Raw genomic sequence first — 25,688 nt, forward strand, 5'->3', positions numbered from 1 at the left:
GCTCCAGGGGCTCCCAGGACAGCCTCAGCCCCACACAGATGGGACATGGCCTCCTCGAGGGCGTCCAATGCCCTGAGTTCGTTTGTGAGGCCCTGTCCTGCTGTCTCCCCGAGCTCAAGCCCAGATCCTGCCCGGGCCGACAGGGAAGAGGTTACGCTCCCCTGGGCTCCCTGCAGCCTCCCACATGCGCTGGCCAGTTTACACAGTCTGGACAGGTGCTAGCTCCAGCCCAGTGCCCCAGCCACCCTCCTCTGGAAGCAGACGTAGCAGAGGAGGGAGCAAGCCATGACCCCAGGTGGGACACAGCCCCGTACTAAGGGGGTTTCCTTCCCCGCCACTGTCTGGGGAAGGGAATAGGTAGCAGAGCCTCCCTGGGCAGAACCTCGTTCCCCCTTGCCTCTCTACGCTCTGGCATGGTGCCCAGGAATCCCAGTGCATTCCCCAGAGCTGAGTTCAGTCAGGCAACCATGCCAGGGTGCAGGGGGGACGACAGGACAACACACAAGCTGCCGGCATCCACCCAGGAGCCAAGCAAGCCTTCACCCTTTGCCAATGTCCCCCCGTCAGGCGCCTCGTGGGGGTACCGCAGCAGAGCCGGGGATGGGGGATGGGATGGGGCTGGCTGTGGCCCCAGCCTGGGCACAAGGGATCTGAGCTCTTTTAACAGCGGAAATTAGAGTCTTATTTAAAGAGCATGCTAATTAGAGTGAGAAGATGGCCTGCTCCCTCCCCAAAGCCTGCGCTCCCATCTAGACATAGGGCAAAGCCCCCATCCGCCACCCCCCACCAGGGGATCTCAGTGGCCAGCTCCCTGTGCATCAGGGCCAGACTCACATATCGCCCCACTCAGCGCACATCCCCTTGCCCCAGCTTGGTGCAGGCAAGGCACAGTCACGCAGGGATATCATCTTGCACCCCTCACCCCTGGGGAGCCCAGCGGGGAAAGACAGGAGGGCAGGTAAGGGAGCTAGCAACGCCACACCACTGGTAATCCCAGAGCCGCCTGCAACGGCTGCATCTGAGCTCATAGGAATCCCAGTAGCGCAACTGGTCTTTTACTAGATGGGACTGGGAAAACCTGCTCATCACACAGAAAAAGCAGAATCAGTCAAGACAGACTTCCTCTGGGAAAGCAAAAGGAGCAGGGCACACAGCACTTGCTCCCGATGAACGTTTGAGCATCAGTAGCCCTCATCTCCTACGCTTTCAGGAGTGGCACTGCAGGCACAGCAGGAGCCAAGTGTCACACCGTGGTGGCGGGGCATTGCTAGCCCTTACCGGCAAGCCTGGAGCACACCCCGTGACAGTGCAGGAGAGGTGCCAGTGGGTCCTGGGCTAGTCAGCACAATGCATTTCCAGTGCCCAAGGCTCCCAAGTGGCAACAGTGGGGCCAGGGCTGCTCCCGGCCTCTCTGCGGCTGGCTGACCTCAGCAAATTCACTTCCTCCTCAGCTGCCTTAGTTTCCCCATTTGTGCTGTCTGTGTCACATTGCTCCACTCTGTTAAACAAGGCAAGGTCCACTGATTAAGGGCAACAGATAAGAGGGAGGGAGTTGTATCATTAGTTGCACTGGTAAATTGGGAGTAAATGCAAAATCTCAAAGGTTGGTGAGGAAGCGAGCAGACGGGTGGGCAGCAGCGCAGAGAGCTGCTAATCCCACCCCGACACCATGGAAATGGGGCACTGGGCTGCGCCCTGGGAAGCAGCGTCTCTAGGAGGATGTGCGACAGTGGGGCATAAGGGGCAGAGCTGGATAAGCGAAGACCTCTGAATATGGCCCCTGGGAGAGTGAAGCCAGGATACTGCCCACAGCCCCCACGTCTGCTGCAGACCGTGCACAGGAAAGTAAGAGAGGGATTTGGGGAAGAGATGCAACGGCAGTTTAAGGACTAGAGAAAATGTCTGGCACAAACACACCTGGCTCAATCTGCTTAGTCTATTGGAGATGGAGAGGCAGCTTGCTGCAATGTCCGTGTACCGGAGAAAACAGGTGGGCCTGGTGCCTCTGAAATCATGCAGGGAAAGGCAATGGGAACCAGCTGCTCCAGAGGGAAATGGCCCAGCTCTAGAGCACAGTGGGGGAACAACCCCCATGGAAAAGGGCAGCTTTCCATCACTGGTGTCTCCCATCCACTCCGGATAGCCTTTCCAAGAGAAGTACTTGGGTGGAGCGGGCTAAGGCTCAACCCAGGGGTGAACTTGGGACACCAGGGCCCAGATGCTGAGCCCTTACACAGTCAGATGCCTGTGCCCGTACCCCAGCACCCTGCCTGGCCCTGGCTCAGTTGCGCACCAGAGCTGAGCTACCTGGGTAGGGACACAGATGTCCAGGTCCCCTCCCCATCCCCCATGCCCACTAAGGCTGGAATGAGGCAGGACCCAGCAGCCACATGGAGGAGGGAGCCACGAGTGCCCCATGGCCATGGAAATCACAGCAGGAACAAGGGAGGTGGGAGGAAAATGGGTCCTGCGCTGCCCTGACAAGCTACACCCTCCTTGCAAGCTCAAGCAGCCAAACCCCAGCTCAGATCCTGGGCCTGTCCCACCATCCTGCTGAGATCTTGAACTCAACCCATCGCATGAGCACAAAGCCCCATCTGGCCCCCTCCTGCCCCTGTCTCCTCTCTGGCATGCACACACATTGGCTCTTGCTGCCTGATCCAACTCCCACCCCCCAAGCTCTGCCGCTCCCTCACATCTTACATGCAAGTGGCCCTGCAAGAACATGAACAATGAGTGGGAGAAGGAGCATTTTGTGCCACAGGTCCTGGGGAAGCAGAAATAGTGAGGCAAGGAGAGACCGTGGCCTGGCCAAGACATGGGAGCATCTATTATTAAAGAGCCATATCCACAACTGATGTTATTAAATGCCTCCCTCTGCTCCGAGGTGCTGCTGCATGCTCCAAGCCAGAGATCAATAGCAGGAACTCGGCCAGCAGAGAGGCCACAGCTCCGCAGGGGTGGGAGGAAGCATGGAGGAGAGGGACCCCTCCGCATGCCCGCCATGGCCCCTCGCAAGAAACCTCTCCCGTGGCTGCAGAGGAGCCAGGTCTCCGGGTCTCCTTGCTGAGTGGGAAACGGCACCAGAACTGGGAAAGGACTCCAGGTTCCTGCCAGGATGCGGCTGCCCAGCCGTGCTGCACATGGGAGCATGGTCCCACACAGGGGACACAGCACGGCACTGCCCAGGACCTCAGTGACTGTGGTGGGAGGTGGTGGGGGTCCTGCCCAGCCCAAAGCTGCTCTTTGAGGAGGACGAAGCCACTAGAAGCATGACTTAAGGGCAATACTTGCCCGATGGCTTGTGGTGCCTTGAGCAATGCCAAGAACGAAAACAACATGTGCACACATCTCCCCTCAGACAGGGAGAGGCAGTTGTGTCAGCAGGGCAGGTCACAGCCTCTCACACCCTGGCAGTAGTGTGTGGGCTGGCAGAGTACTGTCACCACACACCTCTGCTGCACTGTCAGGACCCTGAGCTCCCTGCCAGCACCCATGCACCCCTAACCAGGGTGCAGGCCACGCATGGGCATCCCTGCTCTGGCAGTCCCAGAGAGGACAGGGGACAAAGGTACCTCCGGGGTCCCAGCTGGGGGCCAGCCCCCGTGCTGCTCTACAGCATCACACCCCTCTCCCAGACCCAATCATCTTTGGGAGGCTCCCGTGAGGTGCCCCACACATCTACCTGCCCAGTGCAGGCTGGAGCAGGCCCAGCAACGCTGGAAACCACCTCAGATAGGCTGCAAACACTGCCTGCATCCTCTGCCACAGGCATACTCTGGGCCTGGTGGGGTCGGGGCTCCAGGCTTTTGACAGGGGTCCCCGGGGCTGGGCTGCCCATCACCCCACCGGTGCCCCGGCTCTCCACGCGGCCCTGCTGCGATCCATGCCGTAGCGCTTCGGAGCGCTCAGCCTTCCCGGGCTGTAAACAGCCGGCGCTCCCCTCCCCCTATACGGAGGAATGGAGGAACACCACCCCTGGCAAAGACGGGGGTCCCCGGCACCCCAGGTCACCGCCGCACCCCACCGAGAGCCTGACCAGGGCTGCGTGGGAGCAGCGGTCCCCGGGGGATGCCGAAACCCGCCGGGATGCTTTGGGGACCGCCATCCCCGCTCCCGCCCTGCACACCTTGAAGACCTCGGAGAAGAAGCCGGCCCCGATCTTCTCGCAGTAGAAGTCGTCGATGCGCGCCAGGGTGGAGACAGCACTGCGCAGCGCCCGGTACGAGGAGGGCCCCGCCGCCTCCCCCTCGCCCTCCCCCGGCCGCCGCGGCAGCTTCTCCCACTCCATGTCGGTCCCGCCGAGCACACCCAGGGCCATTCACATTCCCGGCCGGGGCGCCACCGCCCACCCCACTCCCCCGGTCGTTGCTAGCGGCGGCGGCGCGGGGCGGACGGCGTTCATGGCCCAGCAGCGGCGCGACAGCGCCCCGACCCCCGCCGCGGCTGGGCGCTGGGCCTCCGCGGCTCAGAGCGCTGGCAGCGGTGGGGCGGAGCCGGGGCGGGGACAGCCCTTAACTCCTTGGGACCCGCCATCGCCGAGCCTTGCCGGAGCCCCCCCCGCACCGGCGGGCAGCGGGGACCCCGCACGCCCTGATGTACGCATGCACCAGCCCTGGCCCCTGTGGAGGGTCCGTGGGTGCCGAGCTGCCATCTCTGTGCACGCCTGCATGGGCTATGGGGGCTTGAGCTCGCCGTGCACGGCTTGGACAGACCTCATGGACACAGTGCTCTGAACCTCCCCTACTCTGGGCCCTGCCCGGATGCACCTTATAGATGTGGGACTCTCTCCCCATAGCACCCAATCCCTGAGCAGATGGGCCAAGGGCGTGGGGATCTGATCTCCCCATATATCCAGCCCCACCTCATATGGGGTTATGGGTCCAATTCCCCCATACAACCAGCTGCTGCCAGGATCGGCCCCATTTGTACAGGCTTGGATCTCCTCACGGCCATCACCAGACTGGATGGATGCTTGTGGACCTGGGGCTCTGCTTCTCCCCATGCACCCACCCCTGCCTGGATGGTGTCCCTGGGGGCTGTGGGGGTCTGTCCTCCAGAGGAGCAGGAAAGTGCAGTCTGTCAGTGACAGTACACCCAGTGCCTCCTGTACCCCTTCATGTTTCTCCCTTTCCTGGGATCTTCCACTTCTCCCCAGTTTCCTCCTGCTTCCTGCTCTTCCCCCAGGACTTTTCCCTGCTCCAAGGCTGATCTGTCCTGTCCTTCCTGCTCAAGGACTCCCTGCAGCTGGATCTGCCCTTGCTCCGTCCCACACATTTCGCTGCTGCTCTCCTTGGCATCTATCTGCCTGTGCTGGCCCAGCCCTGCCCCAACTTCCTCCCCAGGTGCTGCCACAACCCTTGTGCACTACTCTGCTGCCCTGCAACTGCTTTGCTCCAGCTGTTTCCCTGTGCGGTATGGCTAGCTCCATATGCCCTGCACTGCTCTAGCTGCTTTCCCTGCTGGGAAAAGCAGCCACATGGAGTGTGTCTTGGCATGGCATATTTTGGCCAGTGTTTGGCTCCAGGTGCCACCAAACACAGTGTAGACACCAGGGACCAGGAGCCCTGGGTTTTCTTCCTTGTCCCAGGAGGGGAGAATAACTCTGTGGACTAGAGCAGGGAAACTGAGCCTCTGTTTTCTGTATAGTGGGAGCAGCCCCCTGCCACCCCTAGAAATGCCTGGTATTTCTGCTCTTCCAGGTCCACAGAAAACAGTGGGTCTGTGCAGGGCAAGTTTCCTGCATGTGGGGAGGCAAAGCCTGGGGACAGGACTCTGCCAGTCCCTATATTGCGGGGTCTGAGCCATCCCTTTCCTTGCGAGTGCTGGTCTAGCCCGGTGCCTCTGCCTGCCAGGGTGATTGATGACATATGCCAGGGAGGCTGCTGCAGCCATGGGGAACTGCGTTCTGCAATAGTCCACATTCCTGGGCTTCCCGGGCTTCACACATCTGTCCTGCTGACAACAGCCCAACAGAATGACAGTAATAGCTTCACAGGCCTCCTGTGATGGGCATGGAGAGGAGAGACCAGCGTCTGCGTGTGGGGACAGGAGGCTGCAGGCTCTGCCCTTCTACCACAGTGGCCAGCTGCAGTTGCTCAGATGGCTGCAGGTGCCTTCCCTGCCTGCCCAGGCTCATCCCTGGTACCTGAGACTGAGCACCCTGCTGCGCCCACATCCTGGTGACCTCCAGCTCCTCAGTGGTGTAGGAAGCCACTCAGAGGAGCAAAGCCAGCTCATCTGGGACCAGAAGGAGAGCAAATGTTGCCTCTCCCTTTCCCTTGACTGCACATGAACAGTGGCCCCCTGAGGGTCAAGGCACCTTGGCAGAGATGGGGAGTCCTGGTGAAACATCTTGCAGAGAGAAGCTCAGGACCACTGCCTGTTCAGGGCTCCTGCTGCTTGCAAGTGACTGAGTTTACATCCAATTAAGTTGCAACAGATAAATTAAAGCCCTGGAGACAGCCCTGACCATGGAAATTGCTGCTGCAGGATTTATAGTCTCTTCTCTCATCAGTGCTGGTAACTCTACTGTGCTATTTCCACCCCACTCTGTTCCTGCCTGGCACAGCAATATTGAGCTGAGACATGGCTAAAGGTCCCTAGTGCCCCAAATCCCTCCCGTGGTGCAGGCAGGTACACTCTAGGCAGCTGGGTGCAAAGCCAGGCTGGGCTGAGCCTGCAGCAAAACCTGAATTTAGCTCCTCAAGCCCTGGTGAGGAAGAGCATGAAGGAGGTCTCCCTGGCTGTGCTCTGCTCCTGTGGAGCCATAGGGGGGAGAGGAAGGGGTCTGTGTCCTCTTTGCCTTTCTCTGTCTGGGCTCTGCACTCTCCCCCTCTCATGGGGAGAAGGCTCAGGGATTAACAAACATCTCCCTGCCTGCTGGGGCTAATGCATCACTCAGGCAGAGTAGGGCCAAGAGCCTTCAAACAGCCCAGAGAGGCCAGTGCTGGAGAGGTGCAGAGGCTGGAGGTGTCCTGTAAGGACCAGGGCACACCATGGCCATGGGGTAGCCAGGTTGCATGCAGGGCAGCAAGGGGTGCAAGGGGGCTTCCATCAAGGAAGCCTGGTGCTTGCTGCACCCCCACCTCTATTCCACACCAGCACTTGCAGCACAGCTCTGGTTGGGTCAGCCAACAGTAACCCACCTTGCCCTGCTCAGAGCCCCGGAGCCAGACCTGCAGCAGCCCCCTCCTCTTCATCCATGTGCAAGAGCCCATCCATACCTGAGGCTTCTTCTCTGCAAACACTCAGGAGCATCAATAGCTGCTGCTGAGGGGGATCCAGGGATAGCTGTGGGGAGTGAGTGTGCGAAGCTGTGCCTGAGCAGGCACAAGGCTTTATTGCAAGACAGTGTTTCAGCCTGCAGGGGCTGTGCAGACACAGAGGTGAGTAGGACAGGGGAGCACTGACTGACTCAAATGACTCCCTTTGATGCTCTCTCTCAGAATGTGAGTGCAGCCTCTTGGTCCCAGGTGTCCTCTCGCCTCCTGTTCCCTGACAACCTCTGCTCTTTTCCCACATTACCACACATCACCCAGCAGATCCCTGCACCTGCCCCTGTCCTGCATGTTCCCCAGCTCCCTGCTTATGAGGTCCCTGACAAACCTCTCCCTCTTCTGGCCCATAGGAAACAGGAGATGGGGGCACAGCAGGGTCTGTTGCAACCTGCTAGGAGGCCTGGTCAGTGCAAGGAGCCCAGAGTACATGGGAGAAGGTCCCAGCTCCAGTGGTTCATGTGCAGCCTGATTATGCTCAACAGCACGCAGTACAGGTGATGCAGCAGGACTACATCTTCCACTGGGCTGTGTGTTGCTGAGCTCAGCAAGTGCAGGGCCATGCACGCTCAGTGCCCAGCACCATGGCTGCAAGCTGCAGCAGCCCTCGTCCAGCTGCGAGCAAGGGCTGGTAAGGTCCCCACTGTGCTGCTGTCCCCCTGTCATGGTTTAAACCCAGCCAGCAACTAAGCACTATGCAGCCACTCGCTCACTTCCCCCAACAGGACTGAGGGAGAGAACTGGAAGAGCAAAAGTGAGAAAACTCATGGGGTAAGATAAAGACAGTTCAATAGGTAAAGCAAAAGCTGCACACGCAAGCAAAGCAAGACAGGGAATTCATTCACTACTTCCCATCGACAGGCATGTGTTCAGCCATCTCCAGGAAAGCAGGACTCCATCACGTGTAACAGTTACTTGGGAAGACAAAATGCCATCACTTCGAACGTCCCCCTCTTCCTTCTTCTTCCCTCAGCTTTATATGCTGAGCATGACGTCATATGGTATGGAATATCCCTTTGGTCATTTTGGGTCAGCAGTCCTGGCTGTGTCCCCTCTCAGTCTCTTGGCCCCCCCGCCTTCTCGTTGGCAGGCCAGTATGAGAAGCTGAAAAGTCCTTGACTGTTTGGCAACAACTAAAAACATCAGTGTGTTATCAACATTATTCTCATCCTAAATCCAAAACATAGCACTATACCAGCTGCTAGGAAGAAAATTAACTCTATCCTTGCTGAAATCAGGACAGTATCCACCCCTTATTCCGTACCATCTATGTCATGTCCAGATCCCACACTTTCCAATACATTGCAATTAATTGCCACCACTTTTCCTGTCTTTTGATATGTACACACAGATATCATTCCCTTAGTCAATGGACCATCACTGTGAAATGTCTGTAAAATGTCATAAATGTCCACAAAATGTCCATTGAGTTCCTTTAGTCCATGACTTTGGGCTCCATCTGTCATAACAGTCTGTCAGGACAGGGGAGATGGTGTGTGATGGTGGATTGTTGCATGCTGCATCCAGAGCTTGTACCTGATGTATCTGGCATGGTCCATGCTCACGATCTGTGGGTTGAAGATGTCAATTTTGAGGAAGTTGCTGGGCACTCATTGCTGAAGTCAGTTCTAGTTCCATCACCTCTGCACCTTGTTCGGCTTCATCAAAGTTCATTCTTCATTAATCTGGATAATTCTTACTGTAATACTGTTATTATGGCATATAGCAATCATAATAATGATGACATGCATTATTATGTAGCAATTGGATGAGGCTTTGGGCAATGTGGTCTAGTGGAGGGTGTCCCTGCCCGCAGCAGGGGGGGTTGGAACTAGATGATCTTTAAGGTCCCTTCCAACCCAAACCATTCTATGATTCTATGATTCTATGATTCCATGAATTAACATCATACAATTTAATTTATTGCTATTCTCACCCAAAATCAAATCCCCTTGAGGCACATGTTGGACTTCCCCATCCTTCCACATCACCCACCAAGTGCACCCAGGTCCTTGAGCAAAAACAATCCCACGGATGGGTCTGCCTTTGCCTGAAGCAGGGCTGACTCAGACTGTCTTCCCTAACATATTCTTCATGCGCACTACGGGAACTTTATCTCCTACAGTACACGGAAGTTTTGACTGGGCAGGGCCAGCTTGATTGGTAGACCCCCTAGTGTTAACTAACCAGGTGGCCTTTGCTAAATGTGTGTCCCAGTGTTTGAAGGTCCCACCACCCATTGATCTCTATAGTTTTTAGCAGTCAATTGTATCGTTCAATTTTCCCAGAGGCTGGTGCATGACACCCACTCAATGCCATGCTCTTTGGCCCAGGTGTCTATGAGGTTGTTTTGGAAATGAACCCTGTTGTCTGACTCAGTTCTTTCTGGGGTGCCATGTCGCCAGAGGACTTGCTTTTCAAGGCCCAGGATGGTGTTCTGGGTGGTGGCATGGGACACAGGATATGTTTCCAGCCATCCAGTGGTTGCTTCCACCGTTGTAAGTACATGGTGCTTGCCTTGGTGGGTTTGTGGGAGTGTGATATAATCAATCTGCCAGGCCTCCCCATATTTATGTTTTAGTCATCATCCTCTGTACCAGAGAGGATTTAACTGCTTGGCTTCCTTGATTGCAGCACATGTTTCACATTCATGGATAACCTGTGAGATAGCATCCATGGTCAAGTCCACCCCTCGATCCTGAGCCTATTTATATGTTGCATCTCTTCCTTGATGGCCTGAGGTATCATGCGTCCACTGAGCTATAAATTATTCATCCTTATGTTGCCAGTCCAGATCTACCTGAGCCACTTCAATCTTGGCAGCCTGATCCACCTGCTGGTTGTTTTGATCTTCCTCAGTGGCCCGACTCTTGGGTACGTGGGCATCTACGAGACGTACAATTAGGTTCTCTAGCCAGGCACCAATATCTTGCTACAATGTGGAAGCTCAGATGGATTTGCCTCCTGCGCTACCAGTTGCTCTGCTTCCACTGCTGTAACCACCCCCACAGGGCATCGGCCACCATCCATGAATCAGTGTAGAGGTACAGTGTTGGCCACTTTTCTCTTTCAGCAATATCTAAAGCCAGCTGGCTGGCTTTCACCTCTGCAAACTGGCTCCATTCACCTTCACCTTCAGCAGCTTCTGCGAGTTGTCATGTAGGACTCCATATAGCAGCCTTCCACCTCCAATGCTTTCCCACAATGCAACAGAACCCATTCAGTGAACAGGGCATATTGCTTCTCATTTTCTGTTAGTTTATTATATGGTGGGGCTTCTTCAGCATGTGTCACCTCCTCCTCTGGCCATATTCTGAAATCTTTGCCTTCTGGCCAGTCCATGATCACTTCCAGAATTCCTGGGTGATTGGGGTTTCCTATTCGAGCCTGCTGTGTAAGCAGTGCGACCCACTTCCTCCACGTAGCATCAGCTGTATGATGTGTAGAGGGGACCCTCTCTTTGAACATCCAGTCCAGCAGTGGCAGTCGGGGTGCCAGGAGGAGCTGTGCTTCGGTACCAATCACTTGGTCTGGGGGACTGCCCACTGGAAACTGGAGTGGCATTTTTCCTGGAAGAATCCCCTTTTGTAAATGTTTTGCCTTGCAACTCATGTACTCGTGCCTGTAGGGATGAGGTAGGTTTTCCATCCCACTTCCTCATGTCCTCTCCGTGCTCACGCAGAAAAAAACCATAGGGTGCCTCATAGTGTGTACCCTCTATATCCTCTCTCCTGAGCAGAGGAATGCTTGCTCCTAATAGCTGAGATACTGGTCCATACAGGTGGGGAGTAGGACCTATCCAATTTGAGTTGCTGGACCAGTTTCTCCACAGCTGAGATGAGAGAGGAAGAGAGATTTTCTTTGTATTGGTGGAGATGGCTGGGCAATTTATCCACTGTTGTCCCCTCTTCCTCTTCCCAGTCCATTACTGCTAATGAGTTGGGATATGATGATGGTTCGTTCCATACAGGCTTTTGCCACGGGTCGTGTGCACTGGACTTCATCAGGATCTGTGGGTAACTGTGCATTGTCTGGGTCATGATAAACCATCTCCTTCACAGATAATTTCCTCAGGTACTGTATACCTCCCTCCATGGTGGTCCAGTTGCCCGAACAACATACAACATCTTCCTTGAAGGGATACCTTTCCTTCACGCCTTGCAGAAGTTGCTTCCAGAGGTTGATGGCTTGTCATTTTTTCCCAATCGCCTTGTCAATGCCCCCTTCCCTAGACAGGGATCCCAGCTGCTTGGCTTCGCTACCCTCTAATTCCTAGCTACTGGCCCCATTATCCCAGCATTGAAGCAACTAGGTGATAGTGTGCTTGCCCGTACAACGGCTGAAATCTTTCTGCATATCTCGCAGCTCACTCAGGGACAGAGATCAGGTGATTACTTCTGGTTCTGCCTCTTCCTCCTGTTCTCATGATGACCTTGGTTCATCGTCATCCCTTACTAAGGGAACTGATTTTTTTTGTGTATTTCTTCTTGTGTATATGGGCAACTGATACTGGCATGGGTTGTTTTTTTTGGTTTAGCCATAGTGCCTGTCACCGGGTTTAGAGTGGCTGTGGTGCTTGTCGCCAGGATGGGAGTAGCCGCAGTCCCTATCATGGGGATTTGAGTGGCTGCGTTGCTTGTTGTGGGGGTTGTAATAGCCAGAGTCCCTGTCTTTTTGTCATCAGATCCAGAGACCTTCTCTTCCCTTTGAGGGTACTGAATAGTGTTGAACAGAGCTCAGTAGGCATGGGCCAAGCCCCAGCACATTGCGGCTTCACTAATGGCAAATCGTGCCTGACAAATTTGGTAGCCTTCTATGATGGGGTTACAGCGTCGGTGGACAAAGGAAGGGCAACTAACATCATCTACCTGGACTTGTGCAAGGCATTTGACACTGTCCCGCACAACATCCTTGTCTCTAAATTGGAGGGACACGGATTCGATGGATGGACCACTCGGTGGATAAGGAATTGGCTGGATAGTCACACTCAAAGAGTTGTGGTCCACAGCTCAATGTCCAAGTGGAGAACGGTGATGAGTGGCGTTCCTCAAGGGTCGGTACTGGGACCAGCACTGTTGAACATCTTTGTCGGTGACATGGACAGCGGGATCGAGTGCACCCTCAGCAAGTTTGCCGACAACACCGAGCTGTGTGGTGTGGTCGACACGCTGGAGGGAAGGGATGCCATTCAGAGGGACCTTGACAGGCTGGAGAGGTGGGCCCGTGCGAACCGCATGAAGTTCAACAAGGCCAAGTGCAAGGTCCTGCACGTGGGTTGAGGCGCAATCCCAAGCACAACTACAGGCTGAGTGAGGAATGGATTGAAAGCAGCCCTGAGGAGAAGGACTTGGGGGTATTGATTGATGAGAAGCTCAACATGAGCCGGCAGTGTGCGCTTGCAGCCCAGAAAGCCACCCGTGTCCTGGGCTGCATCAAAAGAGGTGTGACCAGCAGGTCAAGGGAGGTGATTCTGCCCCTCTGCTCTGCTCTGGTGAGACCCCACCTGGAGTACTGCGTCCAGCTCTGGGGGCCCCAGTACAGGAGAGACATGGAGCTGTTGGAGCAAGTCCAGAGGAGGGCCACGAAGATGATCAGAGGGCTGGAGCACCTCTCCTATGAGGACAGGCTGAGAGAGTTGGGGTTGTTCAGCCTGGAGAAGAGAAGACTCTGGGGAGACCCTACACCGGCCTTCCAGTACCTGAAGGGGGCCTACAGGAAAGATGGGGAGGGACTCTTTATGAGGGAGTGTAGTGATAGGACAAGGGCTAATGGGTTTAAACTAAAAGAGAGTAGATTTAGATTCGATGTTAGAAAGAAATCCTTTACTGTGAGAGTGGTGAGGCACTGGAACAGGTTGCCCAGAGAGGTTGTGGCTGCCTGTCTCATCTCACTTGGTGGATTAGGGTGAGGTTAACTTTTTAATTTTCTGCGCGGTAATCAGGAGTAATGACAATTACTCTAGAGGTTCAAACAGTTCACAAATTTATTTAAAACTCAGCAGAACTACAAAAGATAGTGGCTTGGTAAAAGTTATGACAATACTTAAAACTTAGCAGAACTACGAAAGGTAATGGCTTAGCAAAACTTGTGACGATATTATCTTAACGTGTCAAAAATGAAGTTAGAGACAAAGAGAGTGATGGAGAGGAAAAGAAAGAGAGAGAGAGAGAGAGAAAAGATATCACCACCCTTGGATCCAGTGATGTTCTCTGCTTGTAGTTGTAGTCCTCAGGTGGTGAGCATGTGCCGAGAGCTTGTGTTTCCCCTTTTTATAACCCCAAATGCTCCGCATAGGCAGGGGTCTGTCATCACTGAGCAGGCGCAGTATATGCTCAGGAATGTTCCAGAAATGAGTCGGTGGGTTGTGAGGGTCTTGGGGGTCTCACTGTCCCCCCCTTCGTGGTTGACTGAGTGATGGCCTTTCGCGGGCATGCACGCATAGGACACAGACGGTCTTTTGTCTACATGTTTCAGGAATAGGGGAAGGGGCTCACAAGATGGTATCTGGCCTCCACGGGTTCTGTCCTTGGCCGAGATGGATGTCTGTGCCATTCCCTCGCCATTCCCTCCCCATTCCCTCATTATCAGTTTATCCCTGCTTGGGTCAAGACGGATGTTTGCGACATTCACTTGTTATCAGGGCCTTACACCACCCCGTGGCTCAAACAGACGTCTTGACTACTTCTTGGAAGTCATCTTCTAGGGTGGTGATTCTCACATAGTGAACAGAGGGGGAAAGGAGAGAAGAAAAGGAAGAGGTGGCATGGATAATCATACAGTGAACAACAGCTATGCCAATCATTAGAAATATGAAACCAATAATTAATGTTAGCCCTATTTTTCTTAACCATGCCCCCCATCCCGTGAGTCTCATGGATCGTAGGATGGATTGTAACCAAGAACTTGGAGTCTCACCATTAAACCAGTCTTTTGGTTACATGGATTGAAAGAATTCCGCTGTCTGGTCTGTTATCTCTTTCATTCTTGTTTGAGCTTCCTCTATTGAGGTAGTAGCGTTGTGTATGGTGATGCAGCATTCTCTGTCAGTGAGATTTAACATCCCACAAACTCCTTGTTCTTTAAGTAATATCATATTCAGGGCTAGACGATTCTGAAGGGTCATTTTCGATACCTGTTGGACCTGTAAATTTAATTCTCCAAAAGCATATCGTGTCTAGTTATTTAAAAGATGTATCTGTCAGGTAATATTTTCTAGGACAAATTGGTGCCGTTTTAAGGTTATATAAGGGGTAAAAATATTCTCAAACGTTAACGCAGTTAGTTGTCCAGCAGTATAATAATTGGGAGTTTGGACTCCATTAATCGCCCAATCAGGATGAGCCTTTGGGTTATTTCCCACTTCTCTGTGCGATCGCCAGGAAGGTACTGTAAAATTAAAAACAAGAGATGGACACAAAGAAGGGATAGCTAATCCACATTTCAGGTCAGCATGATATTCCAATGTCAAGTAAGAATAAAATTTTCCATTGGAGCATCTCTATGCTAACTCCAAAGGGGCTGGATATATGTTAGTTTTACAGATATATTGATCCATATAATTCACAGCATATATAATAGGTTTGGTGTTTAAGGGTGTCCCTTGTAGGGGGTAATGAGTAAAGGGTACTCCACACCATTTCTGTTTAATAAAATTGTGACTTCTGGGAAGAGTGAGGTTACAAGTTTTGTCACTATTTCACCATCCCTTTGAAGGATATCCCCAGCATGTGCACATATCTCGAATTAGGGTTCTGAGACTATCAATAAACCAAGTTTCAGGAGGATCTCCTGGTCCTGAATCACAAGTGATTGTCTTAGAACAATTAAAAAGGGGGCTTTCAGCTTCCTTGATAGGTGGATCAAATTTGGGCTCTATAAAAATTCATCCCACTTTGTTCCCTGACCAAGTCCATATCAAATTACCTCTATCTCGAAAGGTTATGTGGGTCTTATTCGGGAGTAGGATACACCATGCTGGGTCCCATTGAGTAGAATAGTTTGCTTCACAGAAATCAGGTTTTGCCAATGGATCAAACAGAGGATCCCATGGATAATAACAACAGGAGTATTTCCGGGTGTATTTGTTGAAAGTGACATTTCCAGCAGGTTACGTTCCCTTTGTTGCTAGCAAATAAGGGGTTTGATCCATCTATCGGAGAAGGAATAGAGACATTAAATGGTTGTGTGGTAACTTTACATGTCATTGTTGAATATAACTTTGGTTGGTTTTTTTTTTTGCTTGTTTTGCAGGTTTATTCCAAACATCATATATACTATCCCTTATCATTGGCTGTTGTCAAAAATGCACCCAGTTATTCTTGACAGTCCAGTTGTGTGACAGGAATGTTACAGAGGTGGCCTTAGTCATATTAAAGATAAATGACAGATTTACAGGTGACATAAAAAAACCTTAAGCCTTCTTTGGCTGATCTAGGTAGAGTAAGACATAGACTTTTTTTTGGTAACCCCCACATCCTAATAAAACCTTGAATTAACTCCCAAACCAGATTTGGGGCATTTTTGGCTTGTAGTTCCTAAAACACGTAGGGAGACAGAAAGAACATAGGACCAAATCCACAATTCATGGAATCATAGAATCATGGAATGGTTTGGGTTGGAAGGGACCTCAAAGATCATCTAGTTCCAACCCCCTTGCCACGGGCAGTGACAAAATTGCCAGTGTTGAGCAGAATTGACAATCATGGTTTGGCAATGTATCCCTCTGTATCACACAGATTAGGACTATAAATTCCCAAAAATAGCATCAGCTTCAGCTTTCTAAGGTGGAGAATGTTTCCAGTAGTTAGACCTGTAAAAGAACAAAGGAAAAGATCCCGATTCTTTCAAATCAGTAATTAAAAGGATGGGACAATCCATCTGGTATTACTCTTGTGTTCCTTTCCATGGGCATCAGCAGCTATCCATGAATAGGCGTTCAGCGGAGTTTTGAGGGTTAGAGGCACCTCCCCCACTGCTGGGAAGTCCACCAGAACGAGTTGTCCTGGATAGTGTAAGGGTTTTACGGGGTCCTTTTTCTTCCTCTTGGAAGGTATGGAATGTCCACTGTATTCCCTCGGGTTTTGCCCACTACTGGACCACCCCGGCAGTAAAGTGGCTGCAGTTGTCTGATTGAATCGATTTAGGTTTAGGTAAAAAGCTAAACCACAACTTTAACCCTTTTATTGTATTTTCCCCCGTTGCCCGTGCTACTGCTTTGGCCTGAACGAGTCCTGTTATTACTTCCACCCCAACAAGCACATATTGTTTCCCTTCTGATTTCTTAAAAGGCCCTATGTAATCAACCTGCCAGGTTTCCTATAGTCCTTTTCCATCCCTCAGATGGAGTGGGGGATCTTGTAAAGGGTTATAAAAAGAGGAAACACAAGCTCTCGGCGCATGCTCACCACCTGAGGACTACCACTATGAGCAGAGAACATCGCTGGATCCGAGGGTGGTGATATCTTTTCTCTTTTCCTCCCTTTCTTTCTCTCTTTCTTTTCCTCTCCACCACTCTCTCTGTCTCTAACTTCATTTTTGGCACGTTAGGGTAATATCGTCACAAGTTTTGCTAAGCCATTACCTTTCGTAGTTCTGCTAAGTTTTAAGTATTGTCATAACTTTTGCCAAGCCTCTATCTTTTGTAGTTCCACTGAGTTTTAAGTAAATTTGTGATTTGTTTGAACCTCTAGAGTAATTGTCATTACTCCTGATTACTGCGCAGAGGATTAAAAAGTTAACCTCACCCACGGAGTGGGACGGGGCACCAGCTCATGCTAAGGCCTGATGTATGCTGGGAGCAGCACCACTAGGTCAAAGCAAGAGCACCACTAGGCAGGACAGGTGGCCAGAAAGAGCTAAAGTGCGATGCAGCCATTATCACCTGCGAATTGCTGTCTCCTGCAGCCATTATCTTTTGTCTGGCAGTTTTGCCAGAATCTACTAACTTATGGAAATGTGTCCTGGTTTTACCCCAGCCTGCATCTGAGCACCACCCAGCCACTTGCTCACTCCACTCCCCCCCTCCCCCGGTGCCATGGGGAGGAGAATGGGAAAAGACAAAGGCAAAAAGATAAGGATAAGGACAGCTTACTGGGACAGCAAAGGGCAAGGGAAACTACAACAACAGTACTTATATCAAAAGCCCACCGGTACCCTTTGGGGTCCTTGAAATACCCTCTCCAGAGGTAGTCTATGCCCAGGATGCACGGAGCCTCTGAGCCAGTCACAATGGGGTGCTTTTCCCAGTCATTCCCAGGTAGACTCACTTCACCCTCCAGCAGAATCAGCTGTTGGGATCCCCCTTGTCACTCCAGAAATACGGATGGGTTCTGCCCCTTCATGGCTCGATGGCATTAGGGTACACTGTGCACCAGTGTCCACTAGAGCCTTGTACTCTTGTGAATCTGATGTGCCAGGCCATGGGATCCACACAGTCCAATAAATTCAGTTGTCCCTCTCCTCCACCTGTCTGGAGGCAGGGCCCCTCTAATCCTGCTCATCATATTCGCTACTCACTTCTTGCAAAAAGGACTTAGAGGTCCCTTCAAGAGGATCGTACATACGAGCAGGCCTTCCACTCGGTCTGGGGGACTGCCTGCTGGAAACAGGAGCGGTATTTTTTCTGGAGGAATCCCCTTTTGTGACTGTTTTGCCTTGCAACTCGTGTACTCGTGCCTGTAGGGATGAGGTAGATTTTCCATCCCACTTCCTCATGTCCTCTCCATGGTCACGCAGAAAAAAACCATAGGGTGCCTCGTGGTGTGTACCCTCTATATCCTCTCTCCTGAGCAGAGGAACACTTACTCCGAATATCTGAGATACTAGTCTGTACAGGTGGGGAGTGTTACTGCTCAAACGGCAATAAAAACTTTCCAAACAGAAATACAGTTTAGAAAGCCACCATTGGTTTATTCAGTGCTGGGTGCATGGGGGATCTTTCCTCCTAACAGGCACACCTAGCCTACAAACATACACATATTTATATTCTCAAAACACACAAAGTTACAATTACATCACACAGTTACATAGTTACTTTGTTATGACTGGTGTAAAACTTTCTCACTTTGCTTTTAAAGCTACAGACTGAAAGAAATTCAGAGAGCATGCCCAGTGAAGGGTGGTCGTACCTTGGAGGTGGGGAGCTTTCAGAGTGGAGATGTGTTTTGGTATTATAATTAGATTATAAAGAACAAAGTTCACTCAAAGGACATGATTTTGACAGAAAATGAAATATTACTTGGCTCATGTACCAACCATGGAATTTATCAGCTCCATGGTACCACCAAGCTCTGAGGTTCTCATTCCTAAAATGTTTTTCTCCTTTCTTATTGGTTACCTGTTAGGTTGGGGCTGTACAGGGGCCATAGCAGCAAGACTGATTACTAACACCACAACCATTCGACCACTACCTTACTATTGTTAATAATCTCATCACCTTGATCCCATCACCCTGGTTACAAAGACTATACACAGCCTATCCCGTCACCATGGTTAAAAAAAAAAGTTAAACACATCGGTTACAATTCCTCTCTTTGGAAGTTTTGAAATAATCACTTTTCAATACTTCCACTATATAACTCTTCTTTACATTTCATTGTAAATCTCGTTAGCTGGTGTTTCATGTGATTTTAGTTTTGGCTGTCGTTGGTTCCTCGTCGTTGGTTCCTCATCGTTGATTTCAAAATCATTACTGAAGCTTTTGACATCTTTTGGGTTATAAGTTTTACCATACAATTATACATTGAACAAATCATTAAACCCATAATAATTAATACAATCAATATCTGTAACAACTCAGCTACCCATCCTTTTAAGGAGAATCCAAATTGTTCTAAAATTTTATTATGCCAGCTTGTTTGCATGTCATTTCTTAATTCTTGTGTTTGCTGAGCCACTTTTCTTATATACCACTTTGGATTTCTCCTCAGTAACCCATTTTTCCATGGGAATACATCCCAGTGAGTGTTATTCCAACAATGAGTAATATTTCTTCTTCTATTTCTACTTGACTTTCAAAAGTTCTATTCAAATCGAAAGTCAGTATTCCCCACTCCAATGGTTCTTCTGCTGACTTAGGGCAGGGGTAAACAAGCTGTTACTCCGCTGGTGTTTTGGATTCTCCCAAAGGATTGGACTAGCTGTAAAATTACATTTCCACTTACAATACCAGGTGTTTTACACAACCATATTAATAGTAAAATCAACAAACAAATGTTATGCGTTTTCTTAAATCGTAGTTTCAACTTATCTCCTCCCATAGGTTGCACAGTCCATTGATCTTGCGATGGAGCTTTCTTTACACGAATGTAATGGATCCACGAATCAATTCCGTTGAGTTAGGCTGTAAGTAAAATCTGGAAAGGTCCTTTCCACCTCTCCTTCAGTGGCTCATCTGACCACATCTTCAAATAGACCCAATCTCCTGGTTGGAATGCGTGGACAGTGGTGTTAAGGGACAGAGGTGCCATATCAGCTACAAATCTGTGGAGAGAAGACAACACTTTCCCTAGAGATATTACATATTCTTTTAAATAATGTTTTCCTATTTGTTCGGGATCTGCTCTGGCTCTGGTAGTTTGATATGGTTTTCCATACAATATCTCAAATGGGCTTATTTTTTCAGCACTTTTTGGTTGAATTCTAATTCTTAAGAGAGCAAGAGGCAATGTGTCTAACCACTTGATCTGGGCTTCCTGACAGATTTTACTCATTTGCCTCTTCAAATTTTGATTGATTCTTTCTACCTTTCCACTGGACTGTGGCCTCCAGGGATTATGTAAATCCCATTTTATTCCTAATACTTTAGCTAAAATTTTAACTGATTCTGCAACAAAATGAGGTCCCCTATCTGATGATAATCCTAGTGGCACCCCAAATCTTGGTATTATTTCCTTTAATAGCACTTTTGCTACTTCTTTTGCTTGATGGATAGGCTTCAGGCCATCCTGAAAATGTATCTACCAATACTAAAAGATACCGATACCCATTTTGCCTTGGGAGTTCCGAGAAGTCAATCTGCCAATAGTCTCCTGGTGAATTTCCTCTTCTGGTTATTCCCTGTAAAAGTCTTTGACAAGTTTGAGGATTATTCTTTAAACACAGTTCACATCTTTGCACTATACTTTTCACAATTCCCGTCATTCAAACACTAATTACTTGTGCGTTTAGTGCTTTGGTCAGGGACTCTATTCCCCAATGAGTCTCTGCATGTTTTCTCTCGGCTAACTCCCTCATTAGTTCTTGTGTTACAATTACCTGATTTGTCGGCGTAACCCACCATCCTTCGTAATTTTTCTTGGCTTTTGTCACTTCTGCCAACTTATCATCTTCAGGGGTATATTTTGGTTATTTTGTTTCTAAATTCTGTTGCTTCCATGGTAGGAGTAGCAGCACCCATTTCCCTGCTGCTTCTTTTGCTGCTTTGTCGGCTCTTCGATACCCCATTTGAGCTGGAGAATGTCCATGTTGATGAGCTTTACAATGCATGATAGCTACCTTAGATGGCAAGTGGACCGCTTTTAAGAAAAGTTCAATGGTGGGCCCATATTTTACCGGCGAGCCCTGTGATGTTAAGAGTCCTCACTCTTTCCAAATAGCTCCATGAGCATGCACAATTCCAAAAGCAAATTTTGATTCAGTCCATATATTTACCTTCTTTCCTTTGGTTAACTCCAACGCTCTTAGGAGAGCAATCAGTTCTGCTTTCTGGGCCGACATATTCGATGGCAGCGCCTTTCCCTCCAGGATACTTCTTGCGGTTACCACTGCATATCCGGACCTTTGAGTGCTGCCTTGCACAAAACTGCTTCCATCCACATACAGCTCCAAGTCAGCTTCTTCAACAGGATCATCTTTTAAATCAGGTCTACTAGACTACACCTGTTCAAGAGTCTGTAAACAATTGTGAGTTAATTCTCCTGATTCTGCATTGGCTGTTAGAAACATTGCAGGATTGGTTACAGTTATTACATTAAGTTCCACGTCATCTTGTTCTAGCAGCACCGCTTGATATTTTAACATATTTTAACATAACCAATGACCCCCCTTTTGTTCCAATACTGTGGTCACTGCATGGGGTACATACACAGTCATCTTTTGTCCTAGTGTAAGTTTTCGAGATTCCTGTATCAGCAATATCATCGCGGCTACTGCTCTCAAACAAGTGGGCCATCCTTTACTCACATTATCCAATTGCTTAGAAAAATATCCTACTGGCCGTTTCCAGGATCCTAAATTTGAGTTAGGACTCCTAATGCGATATGTAACCTTTCGTGCACAAACAGTTCAAATGATTTTTCCAAATTAGGAAGCCCTAGTTCAGGTGCGCTCATCAAAGATTCTTTTAATTTCTCAAAGGCTTTCCGACATTCCGGTGGCCAGATTAGTATTCGCTCTTCTCCCTGGAGAGCCTCATATAAAGGTTTCGCTATTAATCCAAAATTCACAATCCAAAGGCAATACCACCCGACCATGCCCAGAAAAGCCCTCAATTCTTTCTTTGAGTTTGGTTCAGGAATGTGACAAATTGCTTCCTTTCTTTCCTGCCCTAGACTCTGTTGTCCTTGAGAAATAGTAAATCCCAGGTAAATTACTTCCAGCACAACTGTGTTTTCCTTCCAGCGGTGGGACTTTCCCACTCAAAGTCAAATATCTTTTGGCTTTCTGTAGCTAGCGGCAGGCAGAAGAAAGCATCTTTTAGATCCAGTACTGTGAACCACTTATGAGTTTCCTTCAAGGTAAAATAAAGTATAGGGATTTGCCAGCACTGGATGCATGTCTTGGACAATTTGATTTATTGCCCTTAAATCTTGTACCAGCCTATACTCTTCCGAGTGGGGTTTCTTCACAGGCAGGATTGGAGTATTATATTCTGATTGATGTTCCCTTAAAAGTCCATATTTTAAAACTCGTTCTACTACTGGCTCCAGTCCCTTTCTAGCTTCTAGTTTCACAGGATACTGTTTTCGTCTTATCGGTTTGGCGTCTGGTTTTAGTTGAATTACCACAGGTTCTGCTGCCCTAGATCTTCCAGGTGTTCCTGATGCCCAAACCAAAGGAATCACGGCATCCTCAACTTCTTTGGGTATTTCTGGCGGTGGCATCTCCTTCTGCAACATAAACACTTGCGCATCCAAGCCTTTATCTTGTGGTATTATTACTTGAATTTTTCATTTTTCAAAAGTTATCTGTGCATTTAATTTACTCAATACATCTCGTCCCAGCAAAGGCATAGGGCAATCTGGTATATACAAAAATTGATGGGTTAATACCCTTTCTCCAATTTTACACTTTATAGGTTGGAAAAATGGCCTATTTTCCTTTTTCCCTGTGGCACCAATAACTGATGTTTTCTCCTTAGACACTTTCCCTTTACAAGTATTTAATACTGAGTAAGTAAGTTGCTCCTGTATCCACTAAAAATTCCATCTCCTTGTTCCCCATCTTTACTATAACCAGGGGCTCATCTACTAGGGAACGTTCTTCAGCCCCCAGTCTCCCCCAGTCTGAGTCCAGGGTGAGAAGCGGCATTGCTTCCCTCTCCCCCTTCCTCAGTTGAGGGCACTCTTTTTTCCAGTGTCCTCTCTTTTTTACAAAATGCACATCGATCACCAAGGGAAACTTGGTCCCTTTCATTCTCAGGATCCAAATCAGTATATTTTCGTGCCGTTTCTAACAGTCTTTCAAGGAAGGATGAGGGATTTTTGTCCTTTCCCTGAATGACCTGGTACAATTTTGACCAATTCTTAGCCTTTGGTATTGCATTTCTTATACCATATAGAACCAATCTCTGATATTCAGTTAACATCAATCTTTGGGGGGATTATTTGGGTCCCAATTTGGATTATTTTCAGGGAAATGTCTATCTAGCTGTCCAGCCTGTACTGCCTGTGGGTGAGTTCTCTCCGCCTCTTCCCTTGCCAGCACAATATGCTTTTCCTCAAATGTCATCAAATTATTCAGGATAACCTGCAAATCTTTCCAATCAGGGTCTTGATTATTAATAATAGTTTCCATTACTTTGGCCACTCTATCGGGATCTTCCCGATAGATCCCTGCCATTTCTTTCCAGGCTTTTAAATCAGAGACCGAAAAAGGTACTTTTACCCAAATGGGTCCCTCAGGCCCCGCAGCCTGCCTAAGAGGGGCCTGTAAATGAGCTTTTCTGGTTCTTGTCCTACCAGCAATGAGGCTCGTCCCTTCCTCCATATCGCTATGATTCGGGGAGTCTGGATCAGGAGGATTGGGAGTATGAACACCTGGACATTCAGACTCCTGATCCTGGTTAATTCGAGGTGGCAATGTTAACATTTGTATATACTCCTCCTCATTGTTTTCTTTTTCTTTCAATCATCTGGTACATCTTTTTCCAACACTACAGGCAGAACAGCATCTTTTTTGGGGTTTTACTTCCTGGTACCACCTTCATAACTTGATCCTTATTTAATCTGCATGTTCACTGTGTAACCGTGGGATAGGGGCCGTGAGACAGAAACTGTAGAATCAGTTTGAGATAATTAGTTTGTAACCAAGGTAATAGGTAATGAAGCTAACTGACCGTGGCAAGGTACAATGCTGCTATGTTCCATGTACAGTCCCTACCCAACCAGACAATAGGTCCAGAGATATTAATCCTATGAAGTAAGTTGCTATGGACAGGTGCACCCACAGCAAGGATAGTGTGCATGCCTGGAAGAAGAGGGTCACCCAGTGGACACAGGTGCGCGACCACTGACGACCACCAGAGACCCCTTGAGGACCACCGACTCAAATCACTGAGCATGCGTGATGGGGAGGAGAATACGTAAATGAATTCTAAGAAATGATTATCATAGGACTGCCTTTTCTGAGAAAAACACTGAATATGTATGTTTTGATCCTACGTAACCTGTGTGTTGGTGATCACCTGGCATGCACGTTGGGTGGAGCTATCCCCCGTGCATCCAGCGCTGCAATAAAGAATGCCTGCCTTTTAACACTACATTGGTGTTACGAGGTTTATTCCCAGGTTTCAGTGACAGTTTTTGGCGACCCAGGTGGGACCCTGCTTTTGAACCTCGACGGATCCGTGGGATCGCAGGACCTCCAGCCGGCACCGGGGAGTTCTCGGGGAGAACCTCCGATCCCCGGACCGAAGAGCTCTGAGCAAGACCCCTGGGAGAGGTAAAGGCATTCTTATTTGATCTGAATATTTGCATGAGTTGAAGGCCTTATTCAAGGAGCCCCATGGCTCTCACCACCGCGACGGGATAGGCCCGCACTGGGACAGGCCCGCACTGGGACAGGCCCGCACCAAGAGCACGGGAGGCCTGCTCATAAGGCGCGGTGAAATCTGCACAGAGTTGGGCTAGGGAGACGTCTCAGGTAATAAGTCTCTGCTAGGTGAAAGCCTGTGGAGCAGGGCCCACCGGGGAGGGGAAGCCTCCAAGGTTGAGATTTCTCTTACCACCGTGGTGGGACAGGCCCGCACTGAGAGAAATCCCTGAGGGAGCTCTAACACGGGTTGGGGTCCCTCTGACTAAGTGCTTGTGATAGTGCACAATCACAACCACTAAGTCCCTGGGAGATGGGTACTTTTCCGAGTAAGAAACCAGTCCCACGAAAAACACCACTGGGATGTATTTTGGAACATTGGAAAGATCTGGGAAAAATTGATCCTTTGACTCGGAAACAATTGGTTGAATATTGTAATCACTGGTGGCCACTGTATACTTTAGAGAATGGGGAAAAGTGGCCGGAAAACGGGACATTGCAGTATAACACAATTTTGCAATTGATGCTATTTTGTGAGAGGGAAGGTAAATGGAATGAAATGGCATATGTAGATTTGTTTTTCACACTGCGAAATCATCCGGAATGGCAAAGGCAATGTGAATTGGTTCCATCTAGTTCTGCAGTAATGGCATTAAAGGGGCAGGAACCTGATAAAAATTTGAAAAAGGTTGCTCAGCTTGTGATATTGGTAAATGGTGTTTTAAATGTGAATTTGAAGATGATGATGTTGAATTATTGGTTGCACCTCGTTGAAGGCTAGGAAATGATCAAGGGGATCAAAATCTGGAGGCTAATAATGCTTCCGCCCCTCCTGTGGAAGGGGAGACGGAAGGATTCAGCCCGGTTGCTGGGAGGACAAGGGGAAGAGGGGGAGGAGATGGATTAACTCCCCTCCAGGCCCCTCTTTGACAGGCGATTGGTAATGAGGGTCCGGTAATGGTCAAAGTTCCCTTCTCAATAACAACTGATTTAAGAGCATGGAAAGGATCAGGTTAGAGAACATTTAGGCAAACTCTAAACTTAGGCCCCTGCCCTGTTCCTCCCCCTATTCTCAGTTTCTTATTGCTGAGCAGACGTCATATGGTATGGAATCTCCCTTTGGTCAGTTTGGGTCAGCTGGGATCCCAAGATCTTGCCCCC

General features: G+C 49.5%; 1 protein-coding gene across 2 annotated transcripts in view; it reads right to left on the reverse strand.

The window, feature by feature from the left end:
- LOC142599170 (dual specificity testis-specific protein kinase 1-like) overlaps positions 1 to 25,688 on the reverse strand; it is a 376,984-nt gene that overhangs the window by 7,164 nt on the left and 344,132 nt on the right. Inside the window, exon 2 of one of the 2 annotated variants that reach the window (XM_075738961.1) lies at positions 4,130 to 4,236. Coding sequence is in view for 1 of the 2 variants with exons in the window: in XM_075738960.1 (XP_075595075.1) it covers positions 4,130 to 4,321 (192 nt within the window). In the remaining variant the exon portion in view is untranslated. Of the gene's footprint in view, positions 1 to 4,129; positions 4,457 to 25,688 lie in introns of those variants that run through there. The other variant, XM_075738960.1, reaches the window with a different exon arrangement.

Source organism: Balearica regulorum, chromosome W (genome assembly GCF_011004875.1).
Source record: "Balearica regulorum gibbericeps isolate bBalReg1 chromosome W, bBalReg1.pri, whole genome shotgun sequence".
Classification (NCBI taxonomy): Eukaryota; Metazoa; Chordata; class Aves; order Gruiformes; family Gruidae; genus Balearica; species Balearica regulorum.